The sequence below is a fragment of the Poecile atricapillus genome, chromosome 25, assembly GCF_030490865.1.
Source record: "Poecile atricapillus isolate bPoeAtr1 chromosome 25, bPoeAtr1.hap1, whole genome shotgun sequence".
Classification (NCBI taxonomy): Eukaryota; Metazoa; Chordata; class Aves; order Passeriformes; family Paridae; genus Poecile; species Poecile atricapillus.
Window position 1 is genome coordinate 5,133,295 of NC_081273.1, and position 18,710 is coordinate 5,152,004.

Genomic DNA, 18,710 nt, shown 5'->3' on the forward strand with positions numbered 1-18,710 from the left:
AGCCATGTCACCTGGAGCTATAATCTTGCCACATCTCTCTCATCTTCCTTCTAAGGCTCCCCCTCCCCTTGTGTTGGAAACTCAAGTTTTACAATCCCTGTGGTGCTCAGGCTGTGCAGGAGTGAATCACTGGATGACAGGGACACCTCCAGTGAAAGTCTGCTGCCACAGGAAGGGCCTGGGGGTGACTCAGTGGAGCCCACTGACTCACTGGAACCCACTCCTTCATTGCAATGGGCTCCCAGCAGGGCGAGGCAGGCCCTGTGCTCTTGGAAGAGCAGCAGAATCCTGATTTAAATGCCTGGCAATCAATGCAAAGCCTCCCTGGCAAGAGCAGAGGTACTAACCCCAACCTCCTGGCCAAGCGCCACCTCACACCTTTGCTTCTTGCCACCTGAAATTCCCCTGCTGGGGTTTGAGATCCTCTTTCCCGTGTTTCCCACCCTGCCTGACACACCTGGGATGTTTCTTTGGGCTGTTGGAGGCTCTGCCCCACAAGAGTTGTGTTTCTTGTTTTCCTTTGGGAAGGTGAGTTCAGAAACACCAGGAGAGAAATTTTTAAGTGCCGCCAAGTGGAAGGTTTTGGGTTCCTGTTCCATCCCACTTTTCCCTCATGGAAAATCTGCAGTGTCTGTGAGAGACACGGGACCATGGATGGGACATCACTGCCCGTGGCCACGGTGCTGTCACAAAACCAGGAGCTTTTTGTGGCAGTTTGTGCAGGTTGAAGTGTGATGCATTGATTTGTCCTTCTGGGACAAAGCTGCTGGGACTGAGACTATCGGGAGCGATCCCTGTGACATCTGCATCAGTCATGATATTGCCACACCGAAGAGTGGCTCATCACACTCCTGCCAAGGGCTGTTTCAGTGCCCTTGGGGGGAGATGAGTATCAGAGAACAGGAGGGAGAGAAATTGGTGAGAGGCTCAGCAGAAGCAAAGTTGTGCAAAGCAGAGTGGAGTTCACATGGCTCTTAACAAAGAGGCATTGAGTGAGGTTGTGACAGAGCTCACCCAGAGCCTGGAGATCATTTCCAGAGCTTTCTGTGTGGGGGAGCAAGAACCTGATTTGCGAGTGTGGGAGCCTCGCTGGAACAGCACCTGCTGGGCTTTTAGGAGAAAGGATTTTCTGGCCCAAGAGCCACCACCTGGCACTTGTGCTCCGTCCCCGATGCCCCTGACACCCAGGGAGGGCAGGCCTTCCTTCCCAGCCCGTGTGCCCCAGGGCACCCCGAGCTGTGCCCCCGAGGCCTCGGTGAATATCTGGGCTTGGGATCGTGGGGAAAGGCATCAACACAAACCACTTCAGAGGCCCAGGTGGAGGAGTAGGACCTTCAAGGTCTGCACTAATGAGGTCCTGGCACCAACATGTCTTTGGCGCACGGCTGGGCCCTTTTTGGTCCCTGACAAAAAATAACACCACAAAACTAATGAATAAAACGCAAGTGGGCAAGCTGCAACCTATCCAGCTAATCCTTGCCCGGGTGCTGGCTGCCCCTGGGAGGTGTCAGCATGGATTGGTGGGCACTGGGAGATCTGGCACGGGGTGTAAAAACAGCAGGATCCATCCCAAGCTTTTTCCCTGCCCTACCAACCGCACGGATGGTTCAGCAAAGGAGAAACGCGGCGAATCCCAGCACTTCACACACACACACATCCAGTTGAATATGTTCAAACCCCTCCAGAGGCTGATTAGTGATTTTATTTTCTCCTCCTCTGCCGGCCGTGCGTGCTCATTGCCATCAATTATCTATGCATTTGCCCTGATGAATTATTGAGTGTGTAACGGGGTGAGGGAAGGCCCGCCAGCCCAGCTCAGTCACCTTGCAAACAAGCACTCCCCAGAGCGTGGCAGCAGCCAAATTTGCCCTCTGGCTTCTGATTTAGGATGGGAAGCTGATCCAGCAACTTCCCAAACCCCTTTCTTCCATCTGTCCCCTTTCCTCATCACTGCATTGAGGTGTGGGTGCTCCTGGAGCAGAACAGGTGCGTTATTTTCCTGATTTAAGGCTTGGGTGAGTGGAACAGAAAGAGTTTTTCCTGTCTTGCAAAAGAGTTGTTCAGGCACCTGGAAAGGAAACGCGATTTCCGCGCTGTGTTTGGGGTTTTTCAGAGTATTTTTTTGTTTGTTTTGTTTTGTTATTTCTTCTGCTGGGTGTTATTTTTTTGTTTTCCCTTTTCACCTGGAGCCTTGAGAAAGTTTGGAATGTGTTTTTGTCAAAGCTGCTGCGTGTAAGGGCCTGAATCCCAGCTTTGGCAGCATTTGGCTTTTGGCAAGCTGTCCTCACTCAACTGGCACCAGCTTTTTCCCTGGCCAAAAAATCTGGCTCTTTATGCCTGGGCACAGGAAGGTTCTGCAGGACCATTCAGGATCAGGATCAGGTTTATCAGTTCCAAAATCCACTTTTTATCCAGTTTACGTCCACACCCAGCCTGTATTGATACACGGAACCCATGGCAGGGGGAGGGTGGAACTGGGAGTTGTTGCTGCTGCTCAAGGTCAAGATAAATAACTTGATTTTTAAAAGAGTGAGTTCATTAATTTGCAGGGAAATCACAGCGTAAGGCAAGGGCACAGTAATGATGGATGGAGTGAGGGACTGGACTGACCTCCCCTGTGCTATCCATCACATTCCCTGCTGGAATGGCTCTAGCTTGATTGACTTTATCTTCATTGAAGGGGCACATCTTGGTTGCCCATCAGTGGCGGCCTTCAGGCTGGCAGTGCTCATCCAGAGGTGCCACAAGGGACTGCCAGCCCTGCAGGGGTGACTCTGGTGGCCTTGCACCCTCTCCTCCCTGCAGCTGGGCTCCTCTGCTGCCGCCCTGGCACCGCTGAGCCGTGACTTCCTGCGGTGGCGGACGGGGCCGCTTTGTTGGGGTGTGGAAATCCTGCTTCAAAGGGCCCCACGGGGGGTCAGGGAGCTTGTGGGGAGCAGAGCCAGCTGTTGTGGGGAGCAGAGCCAGCTGTTGTGGGGAGCAGAGCCAGCTGTGCCAGCGCCCCAGCCCCGGGCAGGCCCCGCTGGGGACACGAGCCCTCGGTGGAAGAGGCGCTGATGACTCCGCGCTCCCCCGGCCCTGGGAGAAGGAGGGAGTGCTGAGCACACCCACCCAGCTGGGCCGTTCCCAAGGCCCTGGCTACGTGATTGAAGTCTCCCCAGCAAGCTCCCACACGCTCTGGGAGGCTCTGGAGCCTTCTGAGCCAGACTGCTTGGCAAAGCTGTTCCTCACCTCGGCGGGTGTGGGCAATGCTGCGAGAGGCTCGCTCACCTCCGGGGTGGAAGGAGCAGCATATGCTGCACAGTGTGGTGGAGACATCTCCCCCCTCCCCTGTCCACCCATTCTTCCCTCAGATCCAGTGTGGCCTCATCTAAACCCAGCCCGTGCCCTCGTTTCATCAGGGAGGATGTTGTGGGCACAGGCCGCAGAAAAGTCCTTCGCTGTGTCCTGCTGCTGGGACATCCTTCTCCAGAGGGCAAACATGGTCCACATGTGGCTCTCTCCGAGCCTCATGCCTCTCCACATGCCTACCCTCTGCTTTGGGGAGGGAAAACCGTGGGGAAAATGGTGCTGGCTGTGCTGGGAGGGGAAGGGTGCACCCTGCCAGCCCCAGAGGACACGGTGGCTCGGTGCGTGCAGGCACATGAGGGCACCAGCGCTTTGCTGTGGCTGTAAGAAGCTCTGGAAAACATTCCTGAGCACCCAGCTGCAGTGCTGGGGTGTGGGGCTTGGCTCGGGGAACAGGGGGCAAGTTCACACAAAGCTCTGGAGCCCGAGTTTCGGTCAGAACTGCTGATGGCTGTGGTCAGCTGGTGGCGTCTCGTGGCCGGGCTGGGTTGTTGGGGCTTGTCCTCGGGGTCACAGGAAGGAGAAGGGAGCAAGAAGAGGCGTGGATGAGATGTGGGGATTAGGATAAGGCTGGGAACAACAGGCAGGGAGTGAGGGGGCAGTGTGGAGTGTGGGTGGGTGGAGGAGAGTTTTGTCTGCCTGCACTTGTGTGTGTGTGAAACTGCAGGAAGGAGACTCTTGGAGAAGTCCCAGGGCACATCTGCCACGGGGACCAACACAGGAGTTTATTTTAGCCTTGGACAGGGAGCCATTCATCCCTGGAAGAACAGAGTAGGGTGACATTTCTGTTAGGAGGTGCTGTCTTGTTTCTCTTGCTCTGCATTTTTCTTTCCCCAGCCCCTCTCTCTGTTCCATTACTCTTTCATGTTCTTCACTCTCTGTGCATCTTCCTTTTTTTTTTATTATCCCTTTCTTTCCTCCCCAGCTCCCAGAATCCATCCAATTGCAGATTCTCCCAGAAGCAGGGAGCAAAACCCGCTTTTCTCGTTCTTACCACCTTGCCTCTCTATTGTATTTATCATACAAATACCGGCTGTATAATTACCAGAGCATTATCTCTAAACACACAGATTAGGAAAAGACACAGTGGCAGAAAAGATGAATTTCAGGGTCAGTCTGGTGGGAGATATTTTTCTCCATCTGTCAGGGGAGGAATCAACTGAGACAGAAGAGCTGTCATGAACTGCAGCTCCCACTTCTCAGGAGCACCTTCCACAGAATCAAGGTGGAAGGTTCCTAAATTCAGCTACTTCTGGGGTTATAAAAAGGCCACAGAAATGATCTGGATGATACAGGAGGATCGTGCAAGGTGTAGAGGCAGTGCCTTAAAGCCGTTCTCATACGGGAATTATTTCTGCCCTGAAATGAGGGCTGAGTCTTTGCAGCTCCTTTAATTACTGCTGCAGCTCCAATGGGATTAAATGGATGTCTGAGTGTGTGTTAGCATATGTTGGGATCTGCTGTGCTGATAAACATCAGGGCTTTCACATGCCTGCAGACACACACACACCCTGCATACTTACCAGAACCAATTCAGTGTCACCCAGAGCTGAAGACAAAAGGGAGGAAGGTGTTATTGATCCAGCCCTATGCCTTTGGGTGATGATGATGATGAGCCTTAGGCTGGGCTGGTCATAGCGGGAGGAAGGTGTTTATGACTAAGAATGAAGCTGCAGGTGGATGCAGGAGGTGCCTGTAGCCACAAACTGCTCTTGTATCAGCCATGCCGATAAGAAACAAGTGCAATAAATAGAGGAGCTGCTGGGCAGTACCCAAACACTCACCTGCTGCTGTTTTGTTGCAGGGCTGCAAGCTCAGACTGTCTTGGTCAATGACAGCGTCTCGGGGTTCATCGGCACCGACGTGGTGCTGCACTGCAGCTTCACCAACCCGCTGCCCAATGTGAAGATCACGCAGGTGACGTGGCAGAAGGCCACCAACGGCACCAAGCAGAATGTGGCCATCTACAACCCCGCCATGGGTGTGTCCATCCTGTCTCCCTACAAGGAGAGGGTGACTTTCCGGAACCCTTCCTTCAAGGATGGCACCATCCAGCTGTCCCGGCTGGAGCTGGAGGATGAGGGGGTTTACATCTGTGAGTTTGCCACTTTCCCAACCGGCAACCGGGAAGGGCAGCTGAACCTCACCGTGCTGGGTAAGGCTCTGGGCAGGCTCTGTAGGGTGAACCTCCAGTCCAACAGAGCTGGAGGAACCTGAGATTCATGTCCTGGGAGCTCAGGGCAAAGGTGAATTCGGGGTGAAAGTTTTACCTGTGGTGGATTTTTAAGCTGACTGGGAAGAGGTGAAGAGCAGGGAGCACAGAGCAGGTGGTTCTGAGACAGCTGAGCTGTCACACCTCTTCTTCTTCCCAGGTCTCAGTTCCCCTTTTCCCTCCACCTGCACTCCTAATGCAGGTGCAGTAACAGTGACCAGATCCCTGTGGGAGTGGTGAGTTTTAATGAGCTGGGGGCTGTCAGGAGAGAAGAAACAACAGATTGATCCTAAACTCAACCAGAGCTTGTCCCTGGAGCTCGGGGCTGTGAGGGAACAGACCCCACCCAAGGTCTATATGATTCATTTTCTCTCCAATATCAGTTCCTTTCTAACACAGGGATGGAAACTGGGAGGAAAGTATTGACTTCTCATATATCTGTGCATTTAGGGCACCTCCACTATTGTTTCCCCATAAATGATGCAGGGAGATGGTGCAAGATGCATAGGCACTGCCATAAAGCAATTATTACACGGGAATTATTGCTGGCAATTTGCACAATCACCACAAGCTCTGTCTCAGCCTCAGTGGTGTTAGATGGCTCTTGGGATGTAGCAAACAGAGCAGCATCGTTTTTCTAACCATCCCTTTGCACCCTTTTCTCCTCCTCCTCCTCCTCCTTCCTGCACTCCCCTGCAGCCAAGCCCACAAATTGGATGGAGGGCACCAAGAGGCCGCTAATTGCCAAGTCTGGCAGGACAGAAAAGATCTTGGTAGCCACCTGCACCTCCTCCAACGGGAAACCCCCCAGCACCGTCACCTGGGACACCAAGCTGAAGGGGGAAGCGGAGTTCCAGGAGATCCGGAACAGCAACGGCACCATCACGGTGATCAGCCGGTACCGGCTGGTGCCCAGCCGCGAGGCGCACCGCCAGCAGCTCATGTGCGTGGTCAACTACCAGCTGGAGAGGTTCACCGACAGCATCACCCTCAACGTGCAGTGTAAGGGGGCCTGGGCACAGCTGGGAGGGCTCCCTGCTCAGGGCTGGCTGGGGGATACGCTCTGGGAGAAGAGGGGTTTGTGAGGGGAGCTGCTGCTGGGCTGCTGTCTTGTTTTTGAGGGTGAAAAGATCCTTTGGACTAATGGTGGGTTTTCTCTTACCTTCTTTCTCTGCCTCTGCCATGTCCCTTTTGCTCCCCTACTGTGTCTCTTGTGCACTCCCTCACGTTCCTTGTCCCATCATCTTTCCCTCCTCATGTTATATCTCCTTCTCCTGCCCACTCATCTCTTCCTATTTCATTTTCTCCCCGTTCCCACAATCCTTTCCTTTTAATCTCTCTCCTTTTCCTACCCGTGCCCCCTCATCTCTTCCCTTTTCTTTTCCTCCCCTTTCCTTTCCCACAACCCTTTCCTCTCTCCTTTTCCCCTCCTGCTCTCCTCCCTTTCCCCCCACCCCTGCAGATGAGCCAGAAGTCACCATCGAGGGCTTTGATGGCAACTGGTTCCTGAACCGCAAGGATGTGAAGCTGATCTGCAAATCTGATGCCAACCCCCCAGCTCACACCTACGAGTGGAAGCTGTAAGTGTCCCCTGCTGCCAGCAGCAAATGTCACCTCCCAGCAGGGACAGGGAGTCTCTGCAGACACCTCGCTCACCCTCTGGTCACTCGGGGCCGTTGGTGTCAGCGGTGGCACTCCAAGGTACAACCTGTGCCTGTGGTGAAGGTGGCTGCCAGCACAGTGCAGCCTCAATATCCAGGGAAAACTTCCCCTTCTCACCTCACTGGGATAATATTCTGCCCTGGTGACGTGAGGCAGCTGAGATGTGACAAGGTGATTAATGTGCCCAGCACCACCAAGTGCCTCAGTAGCAGAGCTGGGAAAGAACCCAGGATTTCCCTGCTTTGAAGGGGCACAAATAACACAAAATTTGTCTGTGTGTGAACAACCTTTCCCTGGAATCAGCTCCAGGAGCCCCTCACGTGACTGACATTAAACAGCAGCTATTCCTTGTCCTCAGGTTTCCAGCTTTTGGCTGAACACACTAAAGGGACTTGAAAAGTGAGTGAGGGGTGTCTGGGCAGTCAGGTGGGAATTGATACAACCTGATGTGGTTCTCTCTGTCGCTCTTTCTTCTCTGTATGCACTCATGTAGCTTTAAAAGAGGAAGATCAAATGGATCCTTTCTTCTTTTCAGCTGGCATTTGTCATCAGGAGAGAGGCTCTCAACATGGCTTTGCAAGGAGCACATTCTGTCTCATTCCACTTCCTAGATCAAACTGTTCAAAGTGAAAGTCTGAAGAGGATTGTTTTTCTTGCCTTTTTTCCTGGTTCTCCATCCCCAGCTCTCTCCATCTGTTGGTTCTGCCAGTCTGACTTAAACTCTGAGGGGCTCTCTGGGTTCCTCACAACATTTCCAGGAAAGCCTCAGAGGCAAAAATGCACCCAAGGCAGAAGAGATGCCACTTGTGGCTATTTCTATGCCTCCTCCCCTTCCTGGGGGTCTGCTGCTGTTTTGCTCCTGCCTGGAATGTAAAACCCAGCAGTGCTTTTCCTCTCCTCCCATTTGGGTGGTGATGAGCAGCAGTCAGGGGAGCTGTCAGAGGAGGCAGCAGCCTCCTGGAGCATCCCACACCACCCTTTGGAGCTGTGCTCTTGGGTTTGTCAGCTCAGGGCTCTATAGGACCACAGTTAAAATGTTTTTCCATCAGCTTTGGGATCATTGCCTTGATGGAGCTGGAAAAAACTGTGTTTTCTGGACATATGTGCATATGTAGACATGCAAAATACATGCATTTAGGCACTTTACAATCCTAATTATACCCCCGTTATTCCCTTTTGTTTCTTATAAATTGCTGACAATATGTGCACATTTGGGTTGGGAGGAGGGGAAGGAATTACTTGAGTAATTTTTAATTGCCTAAGAGAAGTAATTACTTTACTTTGCTTCAGTAATTAAGAATAACCAGGCCATGTGTGTATTTTCCTAGCACACAGGGGCTTCTTTTTTTTATTATTATTTTATTTTTTTTCATCTGCCTTTGTTCATTTATTTTCTGTATCTCTGGGTTTAGTTTTGCATTATTCCAGTTTCACACTTACCTGACTGTTCTGACGTGGGCAGGGCTCTAAACCAGCAGTGCTGTCCTTGAGCTCCTTGAGTTGAAATGAACACTGGCTGATCAGGAGAGTTCAGTGGGCAGGAAATTGGGGTAGAACAGGGTCAGGCTGTGTCCCTTTCCTGCCTGCATTAACCGGGATTTTCCAGCCAGCACCTCCAGCTCCTGCACCTGCCCAAGGGCAAGACCCAGAACGTTGGTGTCACCTCTGCCACGCTGCTGGGTGTCACCTCTGGGGTCAACCATGGTCTCTGTCCCCCCCAGGCCAAACGGGACCCTGCCAGGGAGCGTGGAGATCCAGAACAACACCATCTACTTCAAAGGGCCCGTGTCCTACAGCGTGGCCGGCACCTACGTCTGCGAGGCCACCAACGCCATCGGGACACGCTCGGGCTTGGTGGAAGTCAATGTCACAGGTAGGACAGCACCTGGGCTGCTCTGGAACATGGAAAAGGAGGTGGGGAGGGACACAAAGGTGTGAGCAGTTGGCATCTACCACTTCCATGTCCTCAGTCATCAGTGCCTCCTTCCAAAGGTGGGAATCTCATGATGCAAACGGGGCAGCGGAGTTCTTGGCTTTGTACTGGTTTGCTCTGGACTGTTTTTTCTCCTTTCCTCTCGTGGTCTTTTCCTTTCTTGCACCAATTCAATTTGTTCCCCCCTTGTCTCGTGCTTTGGGTTTAGAGAGATGGTTGCACGTGTTAACAGCAAAGACACGTCAGGGAGATATTGATCAGAACAAGGGCTAGGATGAGGATGTGGACTGCCAGAAAGGCAGGAGATGGATGAGTCACTTGTTCAGGATGGTGTTTGTTGCTTCTGGTGTTGGGCAACTCTCATGATTCTTCACTTGAGCTCCTTCCAGTGTGGCTCTGTGAACTCAGCTCACCTGCCAGCCACGGATTCCTGGGAGCGCTTGGGGAGCTTTGTTGGCTCCAGGAAGGAATCCCACCCCAGGATGCAGGCAGTGGGAAGTGGTGCTGTCATGTCACAGGAGACAGAAGGAATCTGACGGCCTGCAAAGCAGTGTGTCCACAGGAGGGAGGGAAAGACATGTGGGCAAGCCTAGGTAGTGGCAGGGAGAGAAAGTCATGTCAAGAAATAGCTTCAAGAGAAGAAATAACATATGGCAATAGCCTGATTTCTGAAAGCCAGAGCGACATTGTGAGGCATCACCAAGGGGGAAAAGTGCCTGTGGGTGCTTTGAGAGCAGGAAAGGAGCATTTAACCCATTCCTTCAGGGTAAAAGGAGCAATATGGGTTATCAGGCAGTGACTGGTGGGTCTCAGGAGGGCTGGAAGTGCCCCCTGGAGCAGTGAGGTGGAGCACAGCCACACTGCAGCGAGCTCTGGGCTGCAAACAGCCCGGGACAGGATGGGCAGCGAGCTGGATGAGGTTCACTGGGGGCTTCCAAGGCATGGGGAACACAGGACAGGCTCCCAGGGCTGTTACCTCTACTTCTGTCCAGCCCGAGGCAGTCAGAGCCTCTCCTGCCGCCTCAGTTCTTGGGAATTTTCTGACCTGAGAGTGATGAAACCCCAGCCCCCTCCATCAGCTTTCTCTGGTGGGAAACGCTGAGCAAGCGTAGAGGCGAGTCTGGGGCAGCTAAAATTAGCAGCAGCTCTGTGTTTGGCACCCTCAGCACCTCAGCTCCCCTCTCTGTAACGTGGGCAAAGCAGGCTAATCTTCCCCTATCCAAGTGCTTCGAGGTCAATGGATGGGATGTGCTAATTAGATGCTAATTACCCGGTATTTATTTATGATCATTATCACTGTAGCAGGCCTTTAATTCACACCTCCTGTCCTGGATCCCTGCCTGCTGAGTTGTTCCTGGTACAGGCATTTCTCTGGGGGCTGTTTCTTTTGCCAGCCAAAGGCACTGGAAGAACAAAGCCCTTTGTTCCCAGCCCTGCCCAACCACCCAAAACCAGGGCAAGGTCATGGCCAGGATCAGCTGCTGGCCATTCCAGGGGAGTTGTCACCTCAGTGTCCCCGGGGCAGTGCCTGGTACAAACGGAGCTGACTCCCTTTGGCAAGAGAAATCCATCCCACGCAGTGTCCAGAACAGTGTCCAGAACGTCTGAAACAGTGAGCAGAGCTTAAAAACCTCCAAGCTCAGCCCTCACACACAGAGAATGAGGTGGAATAGGGACTGAAGAAGACTTTGAGAGTAAGAGGCTCTCTCTTTCCATCCCTCCATAGCCCCCGTGTCTGGTTCTTGCTGTCATTCTGTCTGTCCAACCACCCCACATCACTCGAGGTGTCAGGACACCAGGCACAGCCCTCTCTTCATGTTCCCTGCCCGTTTTTGATGTGCCTCAGTGGCACTGAAGGTGGCTGCACCAGCTCACCTGCACAGGCTCTTCTGGGCAGCTCCAGCTCAGGGATTTGGGATCGTCTCTTTTCCTGGTGTTTTTTCAGAGGACTGGGTAGAGGAAGTGGGGGCTGGCAGGATTTCTGGGGTCAGGGTTGGTGTCTGCCCGCCTGTAATCTCAGCTGGTTCCCAAAGGTGCTGGTTGTGGGGTTGAGGTTAAATGAGAGGGAATGAAGAGCACACCCACAGCTGCCCCACCAGGAGGGATTATCAGCCAACCCCACAGGCCAGGCCTGCACCACATTTTAAAAAAAAATAAGAATCCTTTAAGAATTCATGGGATCTGAATATGTTTATCCAGCTCTCCCTAAGGAGCGATTAGGCTGGTGCTGGGGAGGGCTCAGCCCTCCTCGCTCAGCTATTACAGGTACATTTGTTTGGGTCTTGCAGGCAATTTAGGGATTGTCAGTGGACCACGAAACCTCTTTCAAGAGCTGCATGCAATAAATGGAGTTCAATCTAGTGAGCAGCCAGCCTTGGGAGAAAAAAATCACAACACTGATGCAGAGAAAACCCTGCAGCAGCTTTTTCCCCTTCTGTCTCCCTGTTCTCCTCCCTTTTGCCACCCAAAATCTTCCCTCCAGGCCCCAGAGAGGAAGAGTGCAGGGCTGGTTCAGCCCCCTGATGGGGAGGGCAATTTGTTCAGAGGGAGAAGGCTGAATGCTTCTATGAGAGTTATGGTGCATTATAGAGATTGATAAGTGAAAATTTAATATTTTATTCCGGCAATCTGTTCCCATAATAGCTTCTCCTGCCTTGCAGGACCTTTGTCAGTCGCAGGCAAGCCATGTAGTGTGACATGTAACTATTTATTACGGGCGGGTGGGTGACAGAATGAAAAGCTGTGCTTAGGGACTGCAGGTGTGTGGTGCTCCTGCACAGAGAGCTGGCCATGGACATTCAGGTGTGTGATCCCGATGGACATTCACACCTCTGTGATCCCATTTGTATCCTGCCCATGGACATTCACACCTCTGTGATCCCATTTGTATCCTGCCCATGGACACTCACCTGTGTGATCCTGTTTTTATCCATGGATATTCACACCTGTGACTCCCAGTTTTCACCCTGGCCGTGGAAATGTTTTTCCCAAACCTGCATGCACAGGGATGGCCTGCTGCACAGGGCAGGAATTTCCATGTGGGAATGCCCATGGATTTTCTGGGTGCAGCAGAGCACGGGCATGCCCTGTGCAGGAGACATTCAGCCACTCGTGCACTGGCTCCAGCCAGAGGAAGCAGAAGGAGAAAGGGAAAAAAAAGGCAAATGGGCCTTTGAAGGGGACTGGCAGAGCTGGGGGAGCAGGGAGAGCCTGTGCCAGCAGCTTTGCAGCCCTGGCCTTGGATGTGCTACAGGCTGGGGGGGAGGAAAAGCTGGCAGGGGTTGCTGACCCCCCCCTGCTTGGCTTCCAGCAGGGAGTTATTTACACACCAGCAGCGCTCTCGTCCCGGCAAGGTCACTGCAAACAGCCCCTGGGGCTCGCTGGAGCCGCTGCCATGCAGCACCACACTCGGGAAAGCCCTTCCTGGGAAGTCCTAAATCCCAAGCCCTGCAGCAGGTGCTCCCAAAGCCAGGCAGATTTAGGTGGGAGGATGCAGGGCTGGGGGGGAGCAAAGAGGAGCAAGCCCCGAGGGGGGGTCTGGCTGATGCTAATCTTCCGGAGTGGCTGTGCGTCCTGTCTGTGCGTCCTGTCTGGTGGCATCTGTGCGGGAGCAGGGCTTGACTGACAGGGGATAGGTGACCTGAGAGAGAGATTAAAACCTAAGACACGTTTGGCATCTGGCCTGAAAGCCGTCACGCTCTGAAACGCCAGTGGCAGCTGCTGAACTGCTGGATTAGTTGCCAGTGGTTTTTCCACCCCCACCCTCCCCGCAGGAACCCCTGGGAGGGAGAGGAAAGCAGGATCCCTTGGAAAGCTGGAGATGGACATGCAGAGGTGCAGGGGGGAGGGAGAAGGTCAGCAGTGCTCTGGGCTTCTCAAATTGCGGCTTTGTCCCGAGGTTTCTCCTTATCTTCCCTCGTGTACATAACTTAACACGGGAACAAAGTCCTGGGACAATTTGGCGTGGGCTGTTCCGGCAGGGAAAGTTTGCCATCAGCAATCTGGCTCCTGAGCAAACCCTGCAGGGTCATTTCTGTATTTGCTGAGGCCATCTGTGAACTGGGAAGCCCCATGAATCCGTTGGAATTCAGGTTCCTGTTCCTCCCCGGAGCTGCTGTTCACATTGTGTGGATGTTTAGCTTTTCCAAGGTAGAAGGAAATCCAGATTCTTCCTCTGGAAGAGCTTGGGCTGACACATGTCCAACAACTAATTCCTCATGGAGTTTGACATTTTCTTCAGTGCCCGTGGCTACAGGGAGAATTTGGGCTGGTGCTGGCTTTTCCCTTGGTCCTTAGGATTGAGGGGAAAAGGAGGGTAAAGGGCCTTAAAGGAAAAACATGTCCACAGGAAGTAGTCTTTTAAAATATCCCAGCAGATGAGCAGAAGAGCTTTTGAAAGCTGATTTCCCCTGGATCTGCATATCACAGAAGAATTACTGGGCATCTAAAAATACCCTTTTTCTGATCTGGGCCCTTCCTCCCCTGGGAGCAGCCTCCTGTTCCTCTGGGCTCTCTGATGTCTAATGAGGTTTAGCTCCCACCTCTGCCAAGGATCCCACTCCAGCCGTCTCCAGGAGCTTTCTGATAGGGATAATTTCAGCTCTTTCTGTTGCATAGCACTAAAATTGGCCAGCAGGTTCAAAAAAGCAGCAGATAAAGGATTGATGGACAGGTGAGATGATTTGCATGCGCCTCATTTTTACTGGAAAACGGCCATTAAGATGTGAATTTTCAAAAACCTGTGCTTTTGAAGCCACTCCTGCAATGGGGAAGGTTTGGGGAAGTTTGTGGCCTCACAGCTGAGCCCTGGGGTGCTGCAGGAAGAGGGCAGGAGATGCCTGGAGCCTCTCAAAGGGATCAAAGAGAACCTGTGGGCTGGGCCAGGTGCCCGGGGTGACCTCCTGTCCCCCTGCTCTCCCAGCTGCTGTCCCAGAGGTCTGGCTGCTGGCACAGGGACAGGAAGCTGGGCTGAATGTAACAGCTGGCAGAGCCGGGCACGGGCAGATAGTGTTGCTGCTTTAATTCCTATTCATACAGCACTCCCTCTTTTTATAAGGGCTGGGGGGTGGCAGGCGGGGGGAGGCTTTTCATGCTGGCATTAAAGCCTGGCTTGTTCCCCCTCCCTCGGCTCCGCTGTCTCCTGTTTCTCCAGGCCGCTTTTCACAGCGCCTTTAATTCTCTCCAGACTCTTCCTAATGGATTTTTCACACGGGGGCCCCGAGCACGCTCAGCCATCGCACCGGTTTCCAGAGATTTCACGCCCCCCTTGGACACAAAAAACAGGGGATCCTTTTCCCACACTTCCCCAGCTCTCCTTGGTGCTGCTCTGCTTGCACCCCGGATGCAGAATGGGCTGGGCAGAGGGCTGGATCCCAGTCAGTGGGATTGGCAGGGGTGGTTAATGGGGCTGGATGTGGGGCCAGGTGACAGTGAGGTGACACCGAGGCACTGTCACAGGGCACGGCCCTGCCCCGGAGCAGCGCTCCCATCCCAGGGAGGGTCAGTGCCCACCCTGCTGCATCAGAGCCGGTCTGTGCCGCCATCCAGTGGCAGTGCCGGGCTCTGGGGTGGCTGGACCCCTCCTCCCCGGACACTGACCCACCCCAGGGTCACCCCCCACACCCCAGAGCCCCCCTTGTCCGGCTCCGGAGGGAGGATGAGGAGGGAGGAAGCTCTGAGGGTGATTTGGGGCTGCTGGTGGGTGATCTCCCTCCTGTCTTTCTTCCTTTCTCCCTTTCCACAGTCTGGGTTTGTCCTCTCTGGCAGGGGAACGGGGCCACAGCGAGGAGGATGGGGATGGGATGAGGGGAGAAAATAGTTCCTTGTCTGAGCAAGGTGTGAAGTCCACCAGTGATGGATGGATGATGGATGGATGGATGGATGGATGGATGGATGGATGGATGGATGGATGGATGGATGATGTTTTCCTACTCGTATCCATGGCGTTGGCAGTACTGGGGGGGTGGCACGGGGGTGGCGAGTGCTACATCAGGGTTGGCCAGCACAAAGGGCAGGGAAAAAATAAATTATCTCCTGAGAAAGGTAGGAAAAGATCCCCTCTTTCTCTTCACACATCCAACCTGGACTGCTAATGAGGCTTTTAACAGGAAAGTGGGCCAAGCTCCTTTAGAAATCAGGCACAGACTTCCCCTCTCAGATCTGCTCTCCAGAGCTGGGGGCAGAGGGATCAGTGTGGTCTGAGGGAGCTGCACACCACGTCTGGGGCTTTTCAGGGTGGCATTTGGGAACTGTGGGGCCACGCACAGAGTCAGCCTCGCTGTAGGGAACAGCAGGGTGTGGGGAGGCTTCAGAGCTGTGAGAATATTAAGGATCAAGCTCCTGGGGCCTGAGCCAGCTTTCTGGGCTTCCCCTGCTCCCACTCAGCCTCCAGGTGCTCCCCTGCTTCGTGCACAGCTTTGGGAATTGGGCACCACAGAGGCTGGCACAGCGAGGAGCAGCCCTGGGGTGGTGGCTTGGGCAGGGGTGGAGGGAATGGTCTGGATGTTGTGTGGTTGAAGCTGAGCCCCCAGCAGGCAGCACCACGAGGGGATGGACGTGACTGTCCCTGCAGAGAGGTTCTGCATTAACCAGCTGGCTGGGACAGGCTTTCTCTTGATGCAACATGTGGCTTTGGCTTTCTGCAACCCAACCCCGGCTCCCCGTGCTGCCAGACATGGCCTTGCTGCTTCTCTAAGGGTGTTTTTGGGAAAAAAAACCCTCCCTCCTGCCTGCACGGCATCTTGCTCCTCATCCTGGCTGCAGCAGGGACCCTCCATCTGTCCCCCAGCCCACTCTGCCCCGTGGGCTGCTCTCTGTGTGGGTTCAGCCCCAGGAGGCTTCGCTCCAGGCGAGTCAGCAGTGCAGAAAGCAAGACACTGTTGTCGGGTTGATGTTTCAGGAGAGGCAGGGATTAATCATCTTCCAGGCACAAAAAAAAAAACCCAAAACATTTATGGCTCAGGCCAGAAATTGCTCGAATTCAGTGCCCTTGTCCAAAACCTGCAGCTGTTGCAGTGCCTTCACTTTTCTCCCCTCTCCCTCAGTGGCTGGGCTAAGCAGGGATTGAGGGAGGGTAGGCAGCAGTCACTGCCTCGCATCCCTTTGGAATCTGCTGCCCTTGAGCCCCTCTTTCCCCACCACCCCACCCTGGCTGTGCTCAGGGATGCTGAGTTTGCTGCTGGGTCTGCACCTCTCCTTGGCTGCTGGGGTAAAAAAGCGAAGGCCAGGAGGCTCCAGGGTTGGCACGAAGGCCTTGGGGATGGGAAAAGCACTGGGAGAGGCCTCATGTGCAAAGACAAGGGGCATTAACCAGGTGCCTGCTGCCTAAACTGGGGGCAGGTGAAGGGCTGGGACACCCATGTGGTGTTTAATGCCTGCTGGACACAGGGGTTCAACAGGCTCTGAGCTTGGCCAAGGGCTGTAACTGAGCCCAGGAAGATTGATTGAAGTCCTGGCTCAAACTTTATCTGTGCCAAAGTGTAGGTGTTGAACTGCATGAAAGAGAAGAGAGCTGCTTTCTCATCTCTTTCCTCTGCCTCTTTTTGAGTTATTTTATTTTTTTTTAAATAGGTCAGGGTAAGCGTAGGAGCGCGATTAGCAGGAGGAGTGGCACTGTGCTGGCCAGGGAAGGGAAAGAAGCAGTGGGAGGGCTGTGTCCTTGTGCTGCAGGGTCAGCACAAGGGGTCAGGAGCCAGCAGGGCTCTGAGCAGCTCTGAGCAGCCACAGGGCAGCTGTGGGTGGCTGGGTGGGGGATCACAAGGCTCTACTGCTTCTGATCCAGGGCTGCAGAGCTGCTGGGTGCAGCGTGGCACCTCTGAGCAGCTCAGTACTCACCCTCAGCCGGGGTCTGGGCTCTCGCTCCCTGCCTGGAGCACTCTCTGGGAAACTGGAACTGGAATTCTGTCAGCCGGTAAAACGGAGCGCATCCGGACTCAAGACACGGGGCTGGTGGGATCTGAGCGCGCCTGGAGGACACCTGGAGGGCTGGGGAGGGGAAATCACTGCTTCCAGCCTGCTGGGCTCCTGCATGAGGCTTGGCCAGCTTGGCACGGCACCTTCCCCTTGCTGAGGCAGAGCTGACCCCTGTGAGGACGCCCCTCTTCCCCTTTCCCCAGTTTTTCCCTTCCCTGTTCCTTACCCTCATCTTCCCACCCCCTCACCCCCCGCCCCAAACTGGCAATGAGAGCATGGAGGGAGGGCGCGTTTCCGCATGGTTTGACACTGTTCCCCCTTCCATCTGTCTTTTCCTACCCAGAATTTCCCTACACCCCGTCTCCAATCGATGATCACAAATCCATGGTGCAGCCGAACATCCCCACACCGGTGATTGGGGGCATAGTGGGAGGCGTCTCGCTGGTCCTGCTGGTGGCCGTGGTGCTCTTTGTGGTGCTCCGGCGCCGGCGGCACACCTTCAAGGGTGACTACAGCACAAAGAAGCACGTGTACGGCAACGGCTACAGCAAGGCCGGCATCCCTCAGCACCACCCCCCCATGGCCCAGAACCTGCAGTACCCCGACGACTCGGACGACGAGAAGAAGCCGGGCCCCTTGGGCGGCAGCACCTACGAGGACGAGGATGAGGATGCAGGAGGAGAGCGCAAGCTGGGCGGCCCCAAAGCCTACGAGGAGGATGCCAAGAGGCCTTACTTCACCGTCGACGAGGGCGAGGCCCACCCCGAACCTTACGACGAGAGGACACTCGGCTTCCAGTACGACCCCGAGCAGCTCGACCTGGCCGAGAACATGGTGTCGCAGAACGACGGGTCTTTTATTTCCAAAAAGGAGTGGTACGTGTAGCTCCACGCCCCCGTGCTACACTCACACACTCACACACACACACACACACAAACACACACACAAACACGCTGGCGAGCGATGCCCTCCCTCCCCTGCATCCCTCCGAGCACACCCACGCACGCCCCGGCCCCGCACAGACTTTTTGGATGCTCCCAGCAGGATGGGGCTGGGGGCAGGCGGGGAGGGAGGGCGGCTTTGCTTACGGATCCTTTGTTTTTTGTTTTTTCTGGGGGGGGGAGGCGGGGCTCGTGCGGGAGGGTGGGAGGTCGGGTAATTATTTTCTCTCGGTTTTGGTTTGGCTTTTTAATTTCTCTCTTCGACGACTTTCGTCCCCTTCTGTGGTGTTCGTATTGGTCGGTGGCTTAGGTGTTTTACTCTTTGCTTTAACGACTGTTGCCCAGCCTGTATATTACACTCTGTTTGTGTCTTCATGTCTCAGAGTGCCCTTCCCTCCCCGAGGCTTCCTCCTCCCACTCCCACTCCCCCTGAAACACTGGAAATTTGTTTGTATGTTGTCTTCTTTGTTTGTTTTTTAACCCTGGGAGGGGGGCAGGTGGGCTGTCCGTAGGACAGAGGCCAGGAGAGTTTTATGGCAATGGAAACATAGGTGCCATTATCAGGTGAATGGATTTTGGGGTTTTTTTTCCCCCAATAATTTTTTTTTTTTTTTTTTAATCTTTTTTGGTGGGGTCTGGGTGACATTCCCATTGCCTGCTGCACACCTGGAGAGAACCACACACAGTTTTTAATGACTCAGTA

At 54.1% G+C, this 18,710-nt stretch overlaps 1 protein-coding gene across 1 annotated transcript in view; it reads left to right on the forward strand.

Moving 5' to 3' along the window:
• NECTIN1 (nectin cell adhesion molecule 1) overlaps positions 1–18,000 on the forward strand; it is a 52,009-nt gene extending 34,009 nt beyond the window's left edge. The window contains exons 2-6 of the mRNA XM_058856936.1: positions 5,153–5,503; positions 6,260–6,562; positions 7,023–7,140; positions 8,944–9,095; positions 17,410–18,000. Of these exons, the coding sequence (XP_058712919.1) occupies positions 5,153–5,503; positions 6,260–6,562; positions 7,023–7,140; positions 8,944–9,095; positions 17,410–17,951 (1,466 nt within the window). The 3' untranslated portion in view covers positions 17,952–18,000. The remainder of the gene's footprint in view (positions 1–5,152; positions 5,504–6,259; positions 6,563–7,022; positions 7,141–8,943; positions 9,096–17,409) is intronic.
• Positions 18,001–18,710: the final 710 nt, after the last annotated feature.